General features: G+C 38.5%; 1 protein-coding gene across 3 annotated transcripts in view; it reads left to right on the top strand.

The window, feature by feature from the left end:
* The window catches only part of gpm6bb (glycoprotein M6Bb), an 87,824-nt gene extending 66,190 nt beyond the window's left edge, over positions 1–21,634 (top strand). The window contains exons 2-7 of one of the 3 annotated variants that reach the window (XM_061971206.2): positions 1–127; positions 7,699–7,855; positions 12,232–12,400; positions 13,706–13,779; positions 13,901–13,966; positions 20,427–21,634. The exon at positions 1–127 is cut by the window's left edge and continues 60 nt beyond it. In XM_061971206.2, the coding sequence (XP_061827190.1) occupies positions 1–127; positions 7,699–7,855; positions 12,232–12,400; positions 13,706–13,779; positions 13,901–13,966; positions 20,427–20,576 (743 nt within the window). In that variant the 3' untranslated portion in view covers positions 20,577–21,634. Of the gene's footprint in view, positions 128–7,698; positions 7,856–12,231; positions 12,401–13,705; positions 13,780–13,856; positions 13,967–17,599; positions 17,754–20,426 lie in introns of those variants that run through there. The other 2 variants (XM_061971207.2, XM_061971208.2) reach the window with 2 other exon arrangements.
* The last annotated feature ends 12 nt before the right edge of the window (positions 21,635–21,646 follow it).

The raw sequence follows: 21,646 nt of genomic DNA, 5'->3' as shown, positions 1-21,646 counted from the left end.
CCATCTTGTGCTTCTGCGGCGTGGCCCTCTTCTGCGGCTGTGGTCACGTGGCGCTCACGGGCACCGTCTCCATCCTGGAGAGTCACTTCTCCAAAGTGGCCAGCGATCACGCCATGCTGACCGACGTGTAAGTGCCAAATAGCTCATTCACATATACATGCATTGGGACACCTGCAGGAATGGAGACATATTTTTTGACTCCATCCATTTCAGGGGTCAAAGGTAGCATATGTTGAATGCTGAGTCATCGCTTTTGTCCGAGTTCATCCCGAAGGTGTTTATTGGGGTATAGGTCAGGGTTCTTTCACAGCCCAGTCATCTAAATAGGCCATAATCAACCTGTGTATGTATGTATGTATGTATGTATATGTGTGTGTATGTTTTAGGGTTGTACGGTATATCCGTACTAATAAAGTATCGCGGTACTTATCAATTGAAATCGGTACTATAACACCTTTGAAAAGTACCGGTACCGCTCTTTCATGTAGTGTGAGATTTTCTGTTAAAATAAAGCCAATATTGACATTTTTCATAGTTTCCTTTATTTGGAAAAGTGTCAAAATATCGATATACATTTTGGTACTGATACTAAATAATTGGTATCGGGAAAACCCTAGTATGTATATACAGTATGTATGCATATGTGTGTGTATGTATGTATATAGATAAATGTGTATATGTGTGTGTGTGTGTGTGTGTGTGTGTGTGTGTGTGTATATAGTGCCCCGACGGGATCACCACCTTATCGTGGTGGGGCACTTTGCGCGTCTCCATGACCCCTAGAGCTATGTCGGCTGGAGTCTTGTACTCCTGGCAGGGTTACCCAAGCCGAACAGGTCGAAGGGTAGAGTCCAGACTAAGAGTGATCCCGAAGACCTCAACGGTGGAGCAGGGAGAAGATGGTAGCAGTGAGAAGCACCACAATGGCTGTAAAAGCGGACGAAGGCTAAGGGAGCACACCCTGACAGAAAAGCAAGCTGGCGGCGGCAAGCTTTGAGGCGGTTTCCCAAAAACCTGGATTCCGGCAGCTTCCTGCAGTTGTAAGAAGATGCCGGTCGTCTAGGGTCTCCCTTGCCACTGGAACGATCTTCTTACAATCAAGGTAGTGGCGTTGGGAAAAGCGCACCCCTCATGCCACTCTAAAAACCATCATTGCGCAGGTATCTTCTTTACCTGAGTCTCCGACCTCAAAAGTCTGACGGCGATGGAGCGTCCAGTAACGGGGGCAGGTTTGAATGAGCTGGAAGCTCTTAGCTGGAACTCTACACGTCAGCGGCACAGGACAACGGTTGTTAGCAGCTGGGATTGAGTGGCAGCTGCTTCCGGCAGACTCCTGTGCGTCTGGGCAGCCCCTATTTAGGGACCGCACTGCTCACCCCAATTGGGGAAAGGCCTAGAAAAGGTGGCCTAAAGATTGCCCACTCAACACAGTACCCGGGCAGGAAACCGCACCTGTCGGGACATTCCATTACGCGGTCGAAATACAAAGATTATACCATTTAGAATTGCAGCATGGAACATAAGGACACTCCTGGATGCCAGTCCGGACAGACCACAGCGCAGAACAGCACTTGTTGCCAGCGAGCTAAAGCGCTACAATGTGGATGTGGCAGCACTCAGTGAGACCCGATTTCTCGAGGAAGGCTCACTCAATGAAGTAGGAGAGGGTTATACATTCTTTTGGAAAGGATACCCCATGGGCGGACCACACCTTCACGGAGTTGGTTTTGCAATCAAGAACAGCCTTCTGCTCAAGCTCACAGAATCACCAGTGGGTGTCAGTGAAAGGCTCATGACTCTTCGCATCCCCCTTGCAAAATGCAGACATGTCACTTTGGTAAGTGCCTATGCACCAACTCTGCCATCCAATGATGAAGAGAAGGACTGCTTCTACCAGGCACTCGATGACATCCTCAGTCACATCCCGAGGAGTGACAAAATCATGCTGCTTGGTGATTTTAATGCAAGAGTCGGAAAGAACACGCAAAACTGGAATGGTGTGATCGGCGCCCACGGCATTGGAAAAATCAACCCCAATGGCATGAGACTCCTTAGTCTCTGTGCGGAACACGATCTTACCATCACAAACACCATCTTCCAACAAAAGAACAAATATAAGGCATCCTGGATGCATCCCAGATCCAAACACTGGCACCTGATCGACTATGCGATCGTGAGGAGGGCTGACCTCAAGGACGTGCTCATTACAAGAGCTATGCGAGGGGCAGACTGCTGGACCGATCACCGCATGATTCTGACAAAGGTCAGAATGCATGTTCGGCCCCTAACACGTCACGGTGCACCAAAGAGGAAAGCACTCAACTGTGCCAGACTCTCCGGCAGCGACACCCGTGACAACTTCCGTCGCTCCCTAGCTGAGAAGCTGGCAGACATTGAGTCGCTGATCACCTCAGAGTCTGGTATGGATGAGAAGTGGGCCTCCCTATCCACCATCCTCTTTGACACTGCAGCCCAAGTCATTGGTTTCAAATCCAAGAAACACCAGGACTGGTTTGACCAGAATGCTGGAGAGATCTCCACCCTCCTGTACAGAATGCACAAGGCACACAGAGCCACCCTGAACAACCCACAATCCCAATTCCATAAAAAGCAATGGCAAACCCTTCGTTCTGAGGCCCAAACAACTCTCAGAAAACTGCAAGATGAGTGGTGGATCTCAAAGGCCAATGAAATCCAGTCTCACGCTGATAGAAATGATATGCACAGTTTCTATGATGCAGTGAAAACCATCTACGGCCCCAGAAACTGCTCCCTGGCACCTGTTAGATCTGCTGATGGAACATCTTTGATCAAGGATCAGGCTATGATAGTGGAGCGGTGGGCTGAGCATTTTAAAACCGTGCTCAACCAGCCCACCCCAGTGGACCCAACTGTCCTTGCAGAGCTCCCTGAACATCCTAGCTTGCCAGATCTCGACCTCCCCCCAACCTTCAAAGAAATCCTGCATGCAGTCAAAACCCTGAAAAACAATAAATCCCCTGGACCTGACAGCATCCCGGCTGAACTTCTCAAGGAAGGAGGCTACCTCTGTACACGGACACTGCATCTCTACATTTCAGAGGTGTGGAGACGAGAGTGTGTCCCGCAACAGTGGAAAGATGCCAACATTGTGACCATCTACAAGAACAAAGGAGACAAATCCATCTGCTCCAATAGTAGGGGTATCTCTCTGTTGGCCGTTGCTGGAAAGGTCCTTGCCAAGGTCATGCTCCGCAGACTCATCCCCGCAATATCAGAACGGGTCACCCCAGAGTCGCAGTGTGGTTTTCGGAAGGACAGGGGGACAGTTGACATGATCTTTGTGACACGTCAGCTCCAAGAGAAATGCCGGGAGCAGCACAAGGACTTGTACATTGCCTTTGTCGACCTTTCAAAGGCATTTGACACAGTGAGCAGGGACCTACTGTGGCAAGTCCTGAAGAGATTTGGGTGTCCACCCAAGTTTCTCACCATCCTTGCACAGTTCCATTCTGGGATGATGGCCCGAGTGGTAGTGGGAAGACACAACTCAGAGCCCTTTGGTGTGAAAACTGGAGTGAGGCAGGGCTGTGTGCTGGCTCCAGTTCTCTTCAACATCTTCCTCGTCTGTGTCACAACACTGCTACGTAGGGGGATGGAGGAGCAGGCTGGAGTTACCATAGACTTCAGGCTTGATGGTAGCCTGTTTAACATCAGGAGGCTACAGGCAACTACCAAACTGACCTCGGAGACCATCATTGAGCTGCAATACGCCGATGACTGTGCCCTGGTTTCCCATACACCAGAGGCTCTGCAAAACATCCTCTCGGCAGCTGTAACTGCATATACCAGAATGGGACTGACGATCAACACCCAGAAGACAGAGGTACTTTGTCAGTCCAGTGCTGACCTCCCACAAAACCCCACAATAACCCTCACAGCAGCAGGGCAACAGCTGCTCACAGTGCCCACCTTCAAATACCTGGGGAGCATAATGTCTGACACCTGCTCAATGGATGACGAGATCCAGAACCGCCTCAAGCAAGCATCAGCATCTTTTGGTCTTCTAAGGAGAAGGGTTTTTCAGAACAGCAACCTCAAACTCCACACCAAAGTGCTGGTCTACAGAGCAGTATGCATCACTGCATTACTGTACGGATGTGAGGCATGGACTATCTACAGCCGCCATCTGAGAAGCCTGGAGATCTTCCATGTAAGATGTCTGCAGAAGATCCTTGGCATCACATGGAAGGACAGAGTGCCGCACACAGAAGTGCTGGAGAGGGCAGGTAGCTGCAGCGTGGAGTCCATCATGACCCAACATCAACTCAGGTGGTTGGGGCATGTCATCCGAATGCCCAGCCATAGACTCCCACGCAGAATCCTCTATGGTCAGCTACACCTAGGCCAACGCAGTGCTGGTGGGCAGAAGAAGCGGTTCAAAGACCAAATGAAGACCACACTGAAGAGATGCCAGATCAACCCCTCTTCACTGGAGGAACTTGCTTCCTGCCGAGACCTCTGGCGCTCCCACTCCTCACAGGGAGTGGATTATATTGAGGAACAGCGCACACAACACCGTGCAGCAAAACGCGTGAAGAGGCATGCTCGCCAAGCCACCCCTGCTCCCCCCAGCACCTCCTTCACATGCCCGGTCTGTAACCGCATCTGTAGATCCAGGATCGGACTTTTCAAACATCAGCAGACTCATAAATAAAATAAGATGGTCATCATCGAATCGATGGACAACCATAAGCAAGTAAGTGTGTATATATGTATCTATTTGTATGTGTATGTATATACATATGTGTGTGTGTGTATATATATATATATATATATATATATATATATATATATATATATATATATATATATATATATATATATATATATATGTATATATATATATGTGTATGTATGTATGTGTGTGTATATATATATATATATATATATATATATATATATATATATATATATATATATATATATATATATATGGCTTGTGCAGCCCTTTGAGACACTTGTGATTTAGGGCTATATAAATAAACATTGATTGATTGATGATCTGTCTAAGGCTGAGTCCCTTTTCGATTGACAGCGAAATGAGCGAATCAGCGATTTTGTGTTGTAAACGTCCGTGGGAGCATTTTTCAATATTCATTCTGTTGTTCTGAGTTGAACCGGAGACTTTCCCGATCCTCTTAGCGACATTTTCTTTGTTAAAAACGACTAGCGACGAATAGAGCTTCTATTTCTGGTGTTTTTTTGTGTATGGAGACTGACTTCTTTCACTCTACAGTTTCTGTCCCTGCCGAGCAGCGGGTGCTGCTGAGCCCCTCCACCGTCTCAAAGCACTAACCTCACGCCAGACGCAAAATGTTAAATGTTTTATTTTTTTTATTGAACAACATACATACATGTATAATGCACACAGGTGTACAAACTGCAGGTGTAGAGAGGAGCTTCTCCTGTTTAAAGGGGCTCAAGTCTTACACCCGCAACACCATGGGCCAAGGTCGTTTAAGCCAGTGTTTTTCAACCTTTTTTGAGGCAAGGCACATTTTTTCCATTCAAAAATACGGAGGCACACCACCAGCAGAAAACGTTAAAAATGAAACTCCACCAGGTCCTCCTCGTGCCTTATTTTGAGTTTGTTGGTGTGTTCCTGTGTGTAGTGCTTTAGTTCTTGTCTTGTGCTGTTATTTTGGTGTTTTCCTGTAGCAGTTTCATGTCTGCCTTTGAGCGTCATTCCCCGCACCTGCTTTGTGTTAGCAAGCAGGGCTATTGAAGTTGTTGCTATTCTTTTTTGTGGACATTGTTGCTCGCCATGTCATGTACGGATGTACTTTGTGGACGCCGTCTCTGCTCCACACGCTGCAAGTTTTTGCTGTCGTCCAGCATTCTGTTTCTGTTTACTTTGTAGTCAGTTCAGTTTTACTGTTGTTTTACATAGCCATCCCTATGCTTCATTGCCTTTTCCTTTTGTTCATTTTTGACTTAAGCGTTACATACCTTTTTACCTGCACGCTGTGGTCTGCATATTGGGATCATAGTTCTACACAGCACGGACACTAAGGAACGGCACAGTATTTGCAGATTATAATTATTGATTTGCAAAAAATTTTTTTTGGACCAATTAGGTGAAGTTGCATAATTTCACACTAATATGTCGCAGCACAGTGGTTGAAAAACACTGGTTTAAGCAGCCTCGCTCTGCTAGCCATTGAGACACTTGTCAAATCCATGGAAAGGACGCCTAACGGAGGGTAGATTTTACGTATAAATAAACCAACGCATTTCATGACGTAGGCCGAAATTGACTTCCCCTCCTTGAGAGACCAGCATCCGCCACTGCGTTGAGTCGAATCGCCACCGCCAGGATTGGAAGTGAATCGCTGTTTCTAAGATTCACATCCCAAATACCTTCCACTTTCTTGCCCTAAAAATTAGGGATGTCCGATAATGGCTTTTTGTCGATATCCGATATTCCGATATCGACCAAACCCTTAATTACAGATACCGATATCAAACGATATATACAGTGGTGGATTTAACACATTATTATGCCTAATTTGGACAACCAGGTATGGTGAAGATAAGGTCCTTTTTAAAAAAATAAAATAAATAAGATAAATACATTAAAAAAAAAATTCTTGAATAAGAAAGAAAGTAAATCAATATAAAAACGGTTACATAGAAACTAGTAATTAATGAAAATGAGTAAAATTAACGGTTAAAAGGTTAGTACTGTTTGTGGACCAGCAACACGCACAATCATGTGTGCTTACGGACTGTATCCCTTGCAGACTGTATTGATATATAATGTAGGAACCAGAATATTAATAACAGAAATAAACAACCCTTTTGTGTGAATGAGTGTGAATGAGTGTAAATGGGGGAGGAAGGTTTTTTTGGGTTGGTGTATTAGTTTTTTGGGTTGGTGTATTAATTGTAAGTGTATCTTGTGTTTTTATGTTGATTTAATACAAAAAATAAAATAAATACAAAAAAAAACAAAAAAAAACGATACCGATAATTTCCGATATTACATTTTAAAGTATTTATCGGCCGATAATATCAGCCTGCCGATATCTCTACTAATATTTTTTACATTTCCAACAGAGTGGTATTTTTGGAATGACGCTAGAACAAAACAGAGACCTTGGCCACCAAAAACAAAAAGGAGAAAGTGATTGACAAACCAAAAAAAAATACTGTCTTACGGTGTTGGTCGGCCATGTTTTTTGTTTACCTTTTTGTTGCATTGAAGTGGGATATTGCCGACTTCCTAGTGTTCTTGAATGCGCCATCACTCAAAAAGGACCTTCCCCAATCTGTCAATTAGAAGAACAGAATTGTCCAAAATGTCTTTGGAGGAATTAATAACTCAAGTTCTCGTGTCTTTCTATTATTGACCGTACTGTATGATATGTGATATGATAATGTTCCAAAAAAAAAGGCAAAATAATGGAGAATAACTTTTCTAATGACATCACGTTGGCTATTTTCAGCGCTCTGCGAACAGTCCAGTCCTAATAAGGAGCGCGTTGCAAACCTCCATTAGAGACTCGGCAATAAAAGAGGAATGACAAGAGCATGTTTTATGTAAGCACACTGATGAAGTGAGGAGGCCGCCTGCTGTCTCCAGAGATCGTCATCATTATCATCATCATCATCATCATCACCAATGTCTCTCCATCACAACTTTTTCCATTTTAGAATCCAGCTGATGCAATATGTCATCTACGGCATCGCCTCCTTCTTCTTCCTGTACGGCATCATCCTGCTGGCCGAGGGCTTCTACACCACCAGCGCTGTCAAGGAGCTGCACAGCGAGTTCAAGACCACCATCTGTGGACGCTGCATCAGTGGAATGGTATTTTCAAAACAAGCATGATTGTTAGGGAGTGCAGAAAGACAGATAAACACTGGGAGGGTTATTATTATTATTATTATTATTCATGTTTTTATTAAGGGAACAACATAACTCTAAATGGCAGCTGACAAGCATAAACATGAATTGATATATTCACTCAAATAAAAAATACAAATGAATTACATTATGAGTTGATCTGGGCATAAGAATTTATTCCATGATAAATATTTACATTGTTAGATTTAAACCAGTTGCCGAAAGAAACAAAACTTGAAAAATAAATACACCAATTTCCAAATCATTCCAATCACAGTTGGATGAAATATAGCAGACATGGGCAATTTAAGGCCCGGGGGCCCCATTAATCTGGCCCGCCGGACATTCCCCCCAATTTTTTTTAGATCTTTAAGATGGAAACTGTAGCCGCCATTATGATGTGCAGTGGTGTTTTCAAATGACCGTAAGTCTTGACATATATACAAAGTATTTCAATGGTTGGAATCTGCGCTTTTGCATGATATACTAGTTACTATGGTCATCTAATTAGTTACTATGGTAATCTAAGTGACAGCAGCTCAGACGAGGCACCAAGCAATGTGGGTGGGGAGCGTTTCCACAGAGTGTTTCCTGAGCGGCCAGCCTGAAATGCGGGTGTCAGGGACAGACGCGTGAGGAGATTTTTACAACAAAGTTCTAAAGCTTAGTACATGGGTCGGGAACCTTTTTGGGTGAGAGAGCCATAAAAGCCAAATCTTTTAAAATGTATTTCCGTGAGAGCCAAAAAATATTTTTTTAACACTGAATACAACGAAATGCGTGCATTTTTAAGTAAAACCAACATTTTTACAGTATAATAAGTCTCTTATTCTTTTTAATAACATTGTTATTCTGAAGCTAACCAATAATGAATAAAATATTTCTTACCAATAATGCGACTTCTTGAACAGGTGCGGTAGAAAAACGGATGGATGGATTAAAATGCATGAGAATGTTTTATATTTTGAACGTTATTTTTAAGCGGAATTATTCATTACTTATCGTGTTAAGCAATGTCAGCTAAAATGTATCTGAGAGCCAGATGCAGTCATCAAACAGGTTCCCTACCCCTGGCTTAGTGATATATCAGATGTATCAGATTGTAGGTGTGTTGTTTTTTTTACCCTTTGCGTTCATATTTCGCATTTTTGTTACGTTTCGCTTGGTTGTAAAATATGTCGATGGAGAGGGGGTGTGACGTTCATATGTTGTCAATATTCAGTGTTTTATCTGCAATAGTTAATATTGTAAATCCCACATTGTACATTCTGGGTGCTTCCTTCAGTAAAAAAACAATAATATTCCATTCCGTTTTTTTAAGGCGGTCTGTCATAACATTTTTAGCTTTCAATCAGACATTATTGTGAGGTTTTGTATTAGTGTTCCTAAAAAAAATCAGATATACAGACCCCCAGACACTTTTTTTTATAAATTTGGCCCCCGAGTCAAAATAATTGCCCAGGCCTGAAATATAGTATATTGTGATAGCCTCTCATATATGTATAAAACAAGCATATCAACTTGATAATATTTGAGCGCAATATGAGTATCAAAAGCATTGATCAGTGAATGTACATTTTTTATGATTTCATTAGAAAAGGGGAGGGGGCCTATCCCAGCTGCACTCAGACGGAAGGCAGGAAAACATTTAAATCTTAGACCATTGTTAGCTTTTTTAAATTTTTATTTATTTTCTTTATCAATAATTATTGGATCATTAAATAAAATAAATATGTCGTGTTTTTCTTTTTAATATTTTATTAAAATGTAACCATTAAATCTATAAAAAAAAAATTGTTTACTTTCTTAAATCTTAATAATATTTTATATTTAAAAAAATTAACATAAGTACATGTATTAATGTTCTAAATAGCTGGGTTGCAATCACGTGACCTAGACACACATCCGGGTTTCAGGCGAAGGTCTAGAGCTCCTTTAGGCTTCTGTTTATTCACCTAAATCAGTGCAGATTCGGGCGTATTTTGAAAGATTTAGAGGCAAATATAAAAGCGATCATGAAAACAATATTTAAAATGGGATGGAGTGGATTTTTATAATTTTATAATGATATCACTAAGAGGTTACTGCTCGCTATGACCTTGCTTCATTCGACACTCACGGTATTTAAAGAAGAAAAGATTGGGGGCACATCATGTCTTTACATCTGAGGGGTCGACAAATTAAACATTAATCAGTGAAAAACAAAATTGGATTTATTCGTACATCGGTAAGTACCGTATTTGATTGACATAACGTTTGCAGTGCTGCTGTGATCGTGACGCTGATGAGAAAAAGTATAGGTTTGTTTGCAGTTGATTTCCTGCTACGCATATTAGTCTCAACTACAATTCATGTCTGCAGTTGTTTTTATGCTGTGAAGTTCATATATTCTGTCTCCTTATTTAGCTATAAATGTCCCTGTTGTTCAACACCAATCTTTCTTAGCAACATCAAGATTCAGTATAAGCATGTTGAGCTTACGAGAGATGTATTCATCTAGTTTATTAATACTATTAAGGATATTTTCTTGATGCTAACAAATAGCACCAAAGACGCTATAATGTGGTCATGCGTGTTGAATAAAGCACTTGGCTTTCCTGCACAACAACAACTAAAGGTTTAGAGTTTCTGTTTGGAAAATGGACAGCAAAAATACGGTGGATTGGACCAACAATCACAATGTTTACTACTCGGACTTAACATGACGTTAGTTTATTTGCACAAGCAGGTCTTCGTAGTCATATTTAGGCATGGCAACTACAAAAGAACACAACACTCGTCCTTTTTTTTACATTTAGTTCTGCTCCCAACACTGCTAATGAATTGGAGAATAAACTCGATTGCGTCACAAAGTTTTTCAAAGAAATCAAATGTTCAAACATTTTGCAAAGTGATCACTGCAGACACAAGATGATGAAAGTAATATTTTTAAGAGCCATTTCCTTCGACACACTTTTGTTTTTTCCCCTGACTTTATTACTTTTATGAACCACTTCTTTTGGGACTCTATGAAATCTCTTTCCTATCTCTCTATTTGAACGACTGGAACACCCAAAAACAGAACAGCAATACAACATTTTCTGCTGAAACCCTACACTCACTTTCACTTATTTTAATGCTACGCTCAAACTGCTTGACCATCGTGTCAATTAAAGAAAAACGAATGTGACAGACCGGGCAGAGCTTTTCTCTCCATCACTCACACACACATACCGTTCATTATACCACAATGGTATCGGGAAACAGGCGATGATTAATTGGAGAGGCTTTTATTTCCAAAATGTGAACATTTATTATATGAAACAAGTTTGTTTTACTTGAAAGTTACCTAATTCTTTGGTAATGATTTGGGAGGCAAAGTGGAAAGAAAAGTGTAGCCTATTGATAACACAGCAGCAACAGAACCAATGTTATAATTGTGCTTCATCGGGTGGTTGCCTACAGCCACACATGTTAGTGCTATTTTTTGGCACACAAATAAAAATACAACAAATAAACATAACCAAACCGAATCTTAGATATGTGTAGATCACGGGTGTCAAAACTCATTTTAAATCGGGGGCCATATGGAGAAAAGTCTACTCCCAAGTGGGCCGGACTGGTAAAATCACTGCACGATAACTTAAAAATAAAGACAACTTAAGATTATTTTCTTTGTTTAAAAATAAAACAATCACATACTGAAGTTGTACAAATCATAATGTTGTTTTTTTACACTTACATGTTGCGGTTAATAGTATTTTATCTTTATTTGTCGGTATTTATATTTTCTGAATAAATGATGTGATAAATGTTCATCAGTCAACTCATTGGTGCTCATTTTCAATCTATCAAGATAAAAAAATTGTATCAAAATCAAATTAAGTATGTTATTTATGTAGTTTGATCATTTTCCTCGACTGGTGCACTATTGCGACATCCAGTGGACACATTTAGAACAGCGGTTTCTTTTATTCAAAAATGTCACGCTAATTTTTATACTTAGCAAACTCATCCCGCGGGCCGGATATTAGCAAACTCATCCCGCGGGCCGGATAAAACCTGTTTGCGGGCCTGATCCGGCCCTCGGGCCGTACGTTTGACACCCCCGTTGTAGATAGAACCTAACATATTTATTTTTATTTTTGTCCTGTCCAGCTTCTCAGACAAATCATATAGTTGATGTAGATGCCCATGTCGGCTGTTCAGATTTACTTTACAAAAGAGAAGTGTAGGATACTTCTCTTGTTGCCTTATTTGTATTTGACTTTATTAAATGTATTTATATTATCATTTAGTGCATCCGGGCCGGAGCAGGAGGGGATAGAAAGCCTAACATATTTATTATCTTGTGTCCTCAGTTTGTGTTCCTCACCTACATTCTGGGTGTGGCCTGGCTGGGCGTGTTCGGCTTCTCCGCCGTGCCCGTCTTCCTCTTCTACAACATGTGGTCCACCTGCGCCACCATGAAGTTGCCCACCGCCAACCTCACTGACATCGACTCCATCTGCGTGGACGTGCGTCAGTACGGTGAGACACTTCAGTTCAGTTTCAGTTTCGGTTTATTTGGAACATGCATACGATGCAATGTAATGCATCACATATTTCCAGTCGTTTCATTACAGCACGTCCGAAAAGGAGTAGGAAGAAGCTGAGCTTATTTAATCCTACCCCTTTTCATACCATAGCAATTTTATCCAATTTCCTTGTTCTCTGTAACATAACAGTGAACAAATAAATAATAGATAAATAATATACTGTAGTAAGTAAACAAATATTAAATACATAAATAATCTTTGTCTCAATAATAAAAAAAGGGTTCAAGATGTTCATCATAGTTATTGTTCTGTGTACTTTGTGAACACTTGTAGTTTGAACAGTCTCTTAAACTGAATCATGTTGGTGCTTTGTTTGATTTCTTTGGTTAATCCATTCCATAATTTAATTACACATACTGATATGCTATAGGTTTTAAGTGTTGTAAAAGCATACAAATGTTTTAAATTAGATTTTCCTCTAAGGTTATATTTCTCCTCTTTTGTTGAGAAGAATTGTTGTACATTCTTGGGTAGCAGGTTATAGTTTGCTTTCTACATCATTTTAGCTGTTTGCAAATGCACCAAATAGTTGAATTTCAATATTTGTGATTCAATAAATAAAGGGTTTGTATGTTCTCTATATAGATGGATAGATAGTACTTTATTTATTCCTTCAGGAGAGTTCCCTCAGAGAAATTTAAATTGCAGCAGTGTACAGAATTGAGATCGAATTTAAAAAGTAAATAATGGGGGTATAAATGGACATAAAATTGAAAATATGACAATAAGAATAAAAATAAAAAGCAACAATAAGAATAAAAATATAACTGTAAAAATAAGAATATAACATGAGAAACTAGGCAGTAGTGACCATGTTATAAAAATGTATTGCACTGTTAATTGCACTGTTTTTTGTTGCATATCCAACATTATGTATTCTAATTGATCTTTTTTGTAACACAGTCAGTGAATGAAGCGTACATTTGTTGTTGTTTCCCCATATTTGTGCACAATAACTCAGATATGATAACACTAGCGAGCAGTAGAGAACATGAAGTGATTTTTGGTCCAGAACATGTTTTGCTTTGTTCATTAATGACGTGTTTCTTGCTACTTTATGTTGTATATTTTTTTTACATGAGATTTCCAATTCATTTTATCATCTATTATTACACCCAAAAATGTGTTTTCTTTTACCCTTCCAATGTCTACTCCGTCTATTTGTACGCACAAAGTCACATTTCAGCACTCTTTGGACAAAACATGTGTGTTTGAATTCAAACTGTCCCGTCTGCAGGAATCATCCCGTGGAACGCCACGCCAGGAAAGGCCTGCGGATCGACGCTCGGCGACATCTGCAATACCAGCGAGGTGAGACGCCATCGGCGTCGTCGATGTAGCGATACGTTTATTTTGGCGTGAACGTTTTGTGGTTGATGTTTCTGCAGTTCTACCTGTCTTATCACTTGTACATCGTGTGATGTTTCTGCAGTTCTACCTGTCTTATCACTTGTACATCGTAGCCTGCGCTGGAGCCGGAGCCACAGTCATCGCTCTGGTAAGACAACGCCAATGCACTTCATGAATGTCGTGTGTCCATTCCAGCAAACCATCGCTACTTCGCTGCACATGACCACCGACTAAAAGTATGTCTTCTCACCACAATGTAGCAGGACGTCTTACAAGAGCATAAGCAAACATGGCTATCGTGCTAAAAGTCCTCAAAGGCAGGGCTGTAGACCTTGAGAACAGTAAACTCCAAAATGCAAAAAAACCTTCTAGATCAGGGGTGATAAGCGTACGGCCCGTGGGCCGGATCAGGCATAAACAGGTTTTTATGCGGCCCCGCGAGATGAGTTTGCCAAGTATAAAAGGTGAGGTACACCCTGGGACAAGTCGCCACCTCATCGCAGAATTTGAGGTGTTTTGTCAAAATTACTATTTGTGATTTGTACATTTTCAGAATGTGTTCTATTTTTGGCCAAAGTAAAACAAAGAAAACAATCTGAAGTCGTCTTTGTTTTTAAGTTATTATGCCATGATTTTACCAGTCCGGCCAACCTGGGAATAGATTTTCCTCCATGTGCCCCCCTGAGCTCAAATGAGTTTGACACCTCTGTTCTAGATGTATTTTCCCCATTTTTATAAGTTTTATTAACTATTTTAGTCGGTAATATTGCAACACAACCATGCAAAAATGTTGTATTTGTCTCTTAAAAAGTCTTACAATATAATTAATAAATTACTTAACTCAAGTTATAATGTTACAATAAGCTTTTTTTTTTTTAAAGTTGCATCTTGTTTATTTAAAAACATATTAGAAAAAATATTTTTAAATGATTTGGTTTTAATGTGACGAGAAAAAAAAAGTTTAAAGAAATAAAAGGTTCCGACAAAAAAGTTATCTAAAAGGGAACTGCACTTTTGAGGGGAATTGTGTCTATCATTCACAGTCCTTATATAGGAGAATATTTTTTTAATGCATTCTAATTATTAAATAAAAGAGAGCAAAGGTGAGTTTCTGTATTCTGCCTATAAAGCCCTTAAAAACACGTCCAAACACCTCCATTGAGGTTTTATACACATGATGTAAGTATATATCTAATGTAGTAACAGGCACATTTATAATAACATTTCATATTTATGTAATTTGCTCATTTTAAGCATAAAGCGGCAGATTAATTTTTAAAAGTTGACTTTTCCTTCAACATCACTGATTATTACTCACTGCAGACTTCATGAGAGCCAACAAACATCATAAAACATCACTTACTGTACAATGTCTGCTGTTATTAGAGTGCCGACTGTTAGGATGTTGATATATTCCCGTTTGGATGAAGAATGACTCATAATCCTCGCAAAGAAAAACCGGGGGTGGAACCAAGCATTTTCTCGTGTGTTTCTCGCCATTACCGGGTATAAATTGGCTGTAGCAAAGTGTATCAACTTCTCAGTTTATGGCAACATCCTTCTACTATAAAGATGAGAGACATGATTTATAATATAGAATTAACTTGAATGAGCTTTGAGGCGAGAAAGCAGCTCACCAGCTGATGATGTCAATACAGCAGTATAAGCTGGTTAGCGCTCTGTGATCACGGTATCGCTAAAAATAGGTCCTCAACGTCAGCGCTTATAATAACAAGATCACTAACACTTGGTTAATATTCAGGTCCCGAAATGTAAATGGAGTATTGTTGGTGCTTTTTAGATGGTTATTTAAAGGGCTTCATGGGCGCAATTGACTCCATTTTTATTTACGAGTTAGAATGCATTTAAAACAAACACATGTTCTTGTCTTTCATAAGAAGTGTGAATTATCAGCAAAATTCCAAGAACAAGTGCAGTTCCTCTTTAAGCAGACAACGCTGTATTTATAAGAGAAAACAGTAATTGTGCAATAATTATAATTTTAAATTACGGAAAAAATATTTTTTATATATATTTATTGTGTATATATATACACATTTATACTCATTTATTATATATATATATGTGTATATAAATACACGTGTGTATAAAGTTTATATATATATATATATTTCGCTCTACCTCGGTATTGAGCACTGTATAACATATAGACCACAGAAACCTTGACTATATAAATATATATAAATATATATATATATATTATATAAATATATATATTATATAAATATATATATATATATTATATATATATATATATATATATTATATAAATATATATATATATATATGTCTTAATAAGGTTATCCAAAAAATAGTGCTCGATACCGTAGTAGAGCGCAATATATGTATGTGTGGGGAAAAAAATCACAAGACTATTTCATCTCTACAGGCCTGTTTCATGAGGGGGGTACCCTCAATCGTCAGGAGATTTTAATGTGAGCATTCGCATACCATGGTTTATATAGGGCACAGAGTGGGTGGGTACAGGCTGGCCTAGGGGCGTGGTGATTGGTTCATGTGTTACCTAGGAAACACCTCCTAGGTAACACATGAACCAATCACCACGCCCCTAGGCCAGCCTGTACCCACCCACTCTGTGCCCTATATAAACCATGGTATGCGAATGCTCCCATTAAAATCTCCTGACGATTGAGGGTACCCCCCTCATGAAACAGGCCTGTAGAGATGAAATAGTCTTGTGATTTTTTTTCCCCACACATACATACATATATATATATATATACATATATATAGTCAAGGTTTCTGTGGTCTATGTTATACAGATAGACCACAGAGACCACATATATATATATATATATACATACATATATATATATATACATGTATATATACATATATATATATACATGTATATATATACATATATATATATATACATGTATATATACATATATATATACATGTATATATATACATATATATATACACGTGTGTGTGTATATATATATGTATATATATATATACATACATATATATATATACACATATATATATATATATATATGTATACACATATATACATACATATATATATACACACACACACACATATATAAATAAATGATAAATGGGTTGTACTTGTATAGCGCTTTTCTACCTTCAAGGTACTCAAAGCGCTTTGACACTACTTCCACATTTACCCATTCACACACACATTCACACACTGATGGAGGTAGCTGCCATGCAAGGCGCTAACCAACACCCATCAGGAGCAAGGGTGAAGTGTCTTGCTCAGGACACAACGGACATGACGAGGTTGGTACTAGGTGGGGATTGAACCAGGGACCCTCGGGTTGCGCACGGCCACTCTTCCACTGCGCCACGCCGTCCCTATATATATATATATATATATATATATATATATATATATATATATATATATATATATATATATATATATATATATATATATATATATATATATATATATATATATATATATATATATATATATATATATATATATATATATATATATATATATATATATATATATATATATATATATATATATAGTGTCAAGGTTTCTGCGGTCTATCTGTTATACAGTGCTCAATACCGCAAAATGTTCTATGTAATCCTACTAAATTGTGGCGAGAAGAGGCTCAAGTGAGTGGGGGGGGGAAAAAAAATGGTGCAATCATGTGTGATGCATTTGATGTTTTACAATGTGCGAGGCGGTGCGGTGCGACTACGCCGGCATGTTCTCTCACCACCTTCTCTTGTTCTCTTCCACCAGCTGATCTTCATGATGGCTACCACTTATAACTTTGCCGTTTTGAAGTTTAAGAGTCGAGAAGACTGCTGCACTAAGTTTTAAAGCTCGTTTGTTTTTTTTAACAGCACGGCGCAGCGCCAACCCTTACACACACACACACACACACACACATACACAGATCACAAAATGAAGTAAAAATGCAGAGAATAGACAGAGAGTTTCTCCTAGAATCAAGTGTAAATTGCTGACTATAGACTTTCCAGGACGCCTTAAGATGCCTACAGTAGTTTGTTCCCTGGCACTCACTTCTAGAACACATTCCAAGGACTACAACAGTGTTATTTATACTCCTCAAGCTCACAGCTAAAACACACATTTAGTCATCACATTTGACTCCATACACTTTGTTTACTGATAGTATACCTTTAAATATTAGAGATGATTAATTTGAACAAAATGGAGCCTTAAAGTTGTTTTGTATGTTTATATGCTAAGTTTTTCCATCAGTAATCATGCTGATAAGTGTCATGTGACCACTTGTGTCTTGCCTGTTTTGTTCACAGTCGGCATGTTACAAGTCTTTTTTTGGTGGTTTTTTTTGTTTTTTTACCTATGAGTATTTGGGCCACACTAAAGAGAAAAACTATGGAAACATTTTCAGAAAAAAATAAACACAGAATATATAGTAATAAAAAATAGAATGACGTCTTAATGTTGGAAGAAATAAGTTGTAATCTTACAAGTCTTTATGTTGCAAACATATTACAAAAAAGGTTAAAAATGTTTAATCTTACGAGAATAAAGCTGAAATGTAACAACAAAAAGATGGTCTTTTCGTTGAAAGTCAGAATCTTAAAATACTTCAAAATAAATCACAATCCTTACAAAAATAACCTGGGGGAAAAAATAAAAAATAAAAATAATTGGGACGAGAAAGAAAATCTTGCTGGATTAAAGTTGCAATATTACAACAAAAACGTTGTGTTTTACAAAACATTAAGTTGTAAAAATTACTATAACAACAATAGTCATCTTAAAATATATTTTTTAAATAATCTCAAAAAAGCTTAAGTGAATAAAAAAGTTGTCAGTTTGTTCTGATAAGAAGAAAAAGGTCAAATTATTCAAAGACAAAAGTTTTTAAATTAACTTCATTGTTAAAATGTTTTCTTTTTTAAAGACACGGGTTGTGATTTAACAAAGTGAACAAACGTGGTAACTAAGTTAGTTTTCAGGTGGGGGGGAAAAAAACCCTGGGAATTTTTTTTTTAATATTCCAACATTGTAAAGAGCAATAATACATTAATGGTCAGAATATTACAAATCTTGACTTACGTGAGAAAAAATTACATTATGTTGCAACAAATTCTCAAACAATTTTGATTCGTGTAGCATTCTAAATATACTTTCATAAAATTAAGTTTATTCTCCTGGTTTGTACATTTCTTTCCTTTCAGTGTGGCCATAATTCTCTTTTTTTTGGGAGAGAAAAATGCATTTCCCCCCCTCATTTTTGCTGGTTTTGCTTTTGATAGTTTACATTTCTTTGATATTTTCTCCAAGTGCCATTAAAGAGCCATTTTTTTTTTATCTTAACATCGAGCCTGCATGCTTCAAAGTCTGTTTATAGTCACTTACATTTTTCATATATTTAATTTTACGTTATTTGAAAGACTGTAGCCTTTACATTCCATTTGAAATAAACAATCTTTGTTTAAAAAACAACAACAAGGAAACAAACTGCTTTTTACTTCTTTGAAATCCTGACGAGAAAGTGAAGACGTGATACACAAACGCACAACCTTTGCACTAACCCTTGGAAAGCTTGCAACCTTCTTTTCTTCTGCACTCACTCTCATTCTCACCATTATTAATGTGTCATTTCTGTTCTGGCCAAACTATTAATATGAACACTGTAACATTTAACACCTTTTCACCTGACGTCAGACCACCTGCAGTCGCCAATGGAATAGACAAGAACTATTGTGTGGGGACTTTTAACATTTATAAGCGAAAAAAAAAACATGTTTTTGGTGTTGACATACCGGTAATAAAGATCTGGAAAAGCAAACATCAGAAGATTTTATTGAGGTGTAACTCGATATTGACCCATACATAAGTATTTTTTTTTGCTGTTGAAGGGCACTAAAAATACATGTTGGCTTATATTCTACATGGAAATTTGTCAAGAGCTTTTCTTCCTGTCACTCACCCACCCATTATGTGGTTGTTAGCAAGTTAGCAAACAAAAATGAGTTATGATGCTAATTCATCAAACAGCGATCCAACAGCTAATAAAATATTGTTTAACATCTACCACTTATTTCACTGTAAATAATACTTTGTTGATACATTTTAAACATGTCTTGAAAAAGAGGGAGGGGGTCAGTGCAGTGCTTGTGCTTCTGTTACAAGACACATTTGATGTATTTGTGAGAAGCGTCAAAGTAAATTGGCATCAAAAAATATTGATCAACTTTGGAAAAACGACAATGGCAATATCTGAACATTAATAGTCCCTCTTTGCTTTATCTTATTTTGTCACAAGATATGGTCTGACGTCAAAGTGAAAGGGGTCACCTTTTAATCAGGGGTTCAAATTCTGAATGTATGACTCGACAAGCAAATCTAAAAACCTTATGAAAACTGTTAAAACATAAAACAACTCAAGTATTTGCTGTTCTTTCCCAGCCCTGCTTGAAAGGTGTCTAAAAGTGTGACGTGCTGTAGTTGGAGGGGAACTCCTTTTCTATAATAATAATAATAGTAATAGCTAGCTTTGCTTTGCTTCTTTTTTTCTTTGACCCTGCTCACTGGCCATCCGCCTCACTTCACCCTTCTCTTCCAGATCCACTTCCTCATGATTCTCTCAGCAAACTGGGCCTACCTTAAGGACGCCAGTCAAATGCATGCCTACCAAGACATCAAAATGAAAGAGGAGCAAGAGCTGCAGGACATCACGTCACACTCCAAGGAATGCCTTAATTCCTACACATAAAGGCGTGATGAGACAGACACACACACACACACACACAGTAAACACGCAAAGGGCACACAAGGTTGCGCTCCAATAACCACCTGTGCCGTACTAACAGACTAACGCCACACGCCGCTTCTGCTTTAACTCACCTTGCAGTATTTCGGGATTCTTTCACAAATTTTCTATTGTCATTTTCTTTTTTTTTGTACAACAATCCATCAAATGAAACTGTGCTGTGAATTGACAAGTAAAAGAAATCATGACAGTTAAATATGTGCTCTTGTATGCAAACAAATCAACGTCATGGCCTACATGAACTCTACCTCAGGGGTCTGCTGCAGCCCGATGATCATGGAAGCGTCGAGAACGTTCGACTATACAACATTAGGTACACCCGCATACCATAGGTTACTATTGTACAGTGGGCATACACTAATACTGTACATGACCATCTAAATGTCCTTTTTAGGGCATGACTGTAACGTGCTGGCTAGAAAATGGGCTGCAGCAAATGAAAAATTCATGATATAGAAAATAATTCGATCTCCCTAGGCTACTATCACACCTGAAGTGTGCTTTGAAGATATGTCTTTTTTTTTAAAGGGTTTTCATATTTTTTTCTATAGTTGCATCTATTTTTGATGTGTTAACTGTGGTGTAATCTCATATTCATCTTCCTAGTTCTGTTAACTTGGTGTGCGTTTGTTGCATGAGTACAAACTGTTTATGCAGTAATATTTGCTACAATACAGTCATGTATGCTCACTTTAATAGTAGCCACTGTGTCTATTTTTAAATACAACTGCCAGCTCAGTAGACATCCAATAGTATATCCATCTTGTTAGTACACATGTATTTTCTGTGGGTGTTAAGTACTCCTGCACTAACGTATCAGCTGGCATTAATTGTCAAAGTTTAAGCAGAAAATCGACTTTGAATCAACCAAAAACATCAAATAAAACTACCTACCAATCAATCATGAGAACAAACAAAACATCCTGTTGAACTGGAGAGAAAAAAAATCTCCTCTTTGGTTTTACACAACTTTCTATGAAAAATAAAGTACTGAAAAACTACGTTGCCTTATT

The sequence above is a fragment of the Nerophis lumbriciformis genome, linkage group LG13, assembly GCF_033978685.3.
Source record: "Nerophis lumbriciformis linkage group LG13, RoL_Nlum_v2.1, whole genome shotgun sequence".
Lineage (NCBI taxonomy): Eukaryota > Metazoa > Chordata > Actinopteri > Syngnathiformes > Syngnathidae > Nerophis > Nerophis lumbriciformis.
Note: the sequence above shows the minus strand (reverse complement) of the source record. Positions and strands in the feature narration are given on the sequence as shown.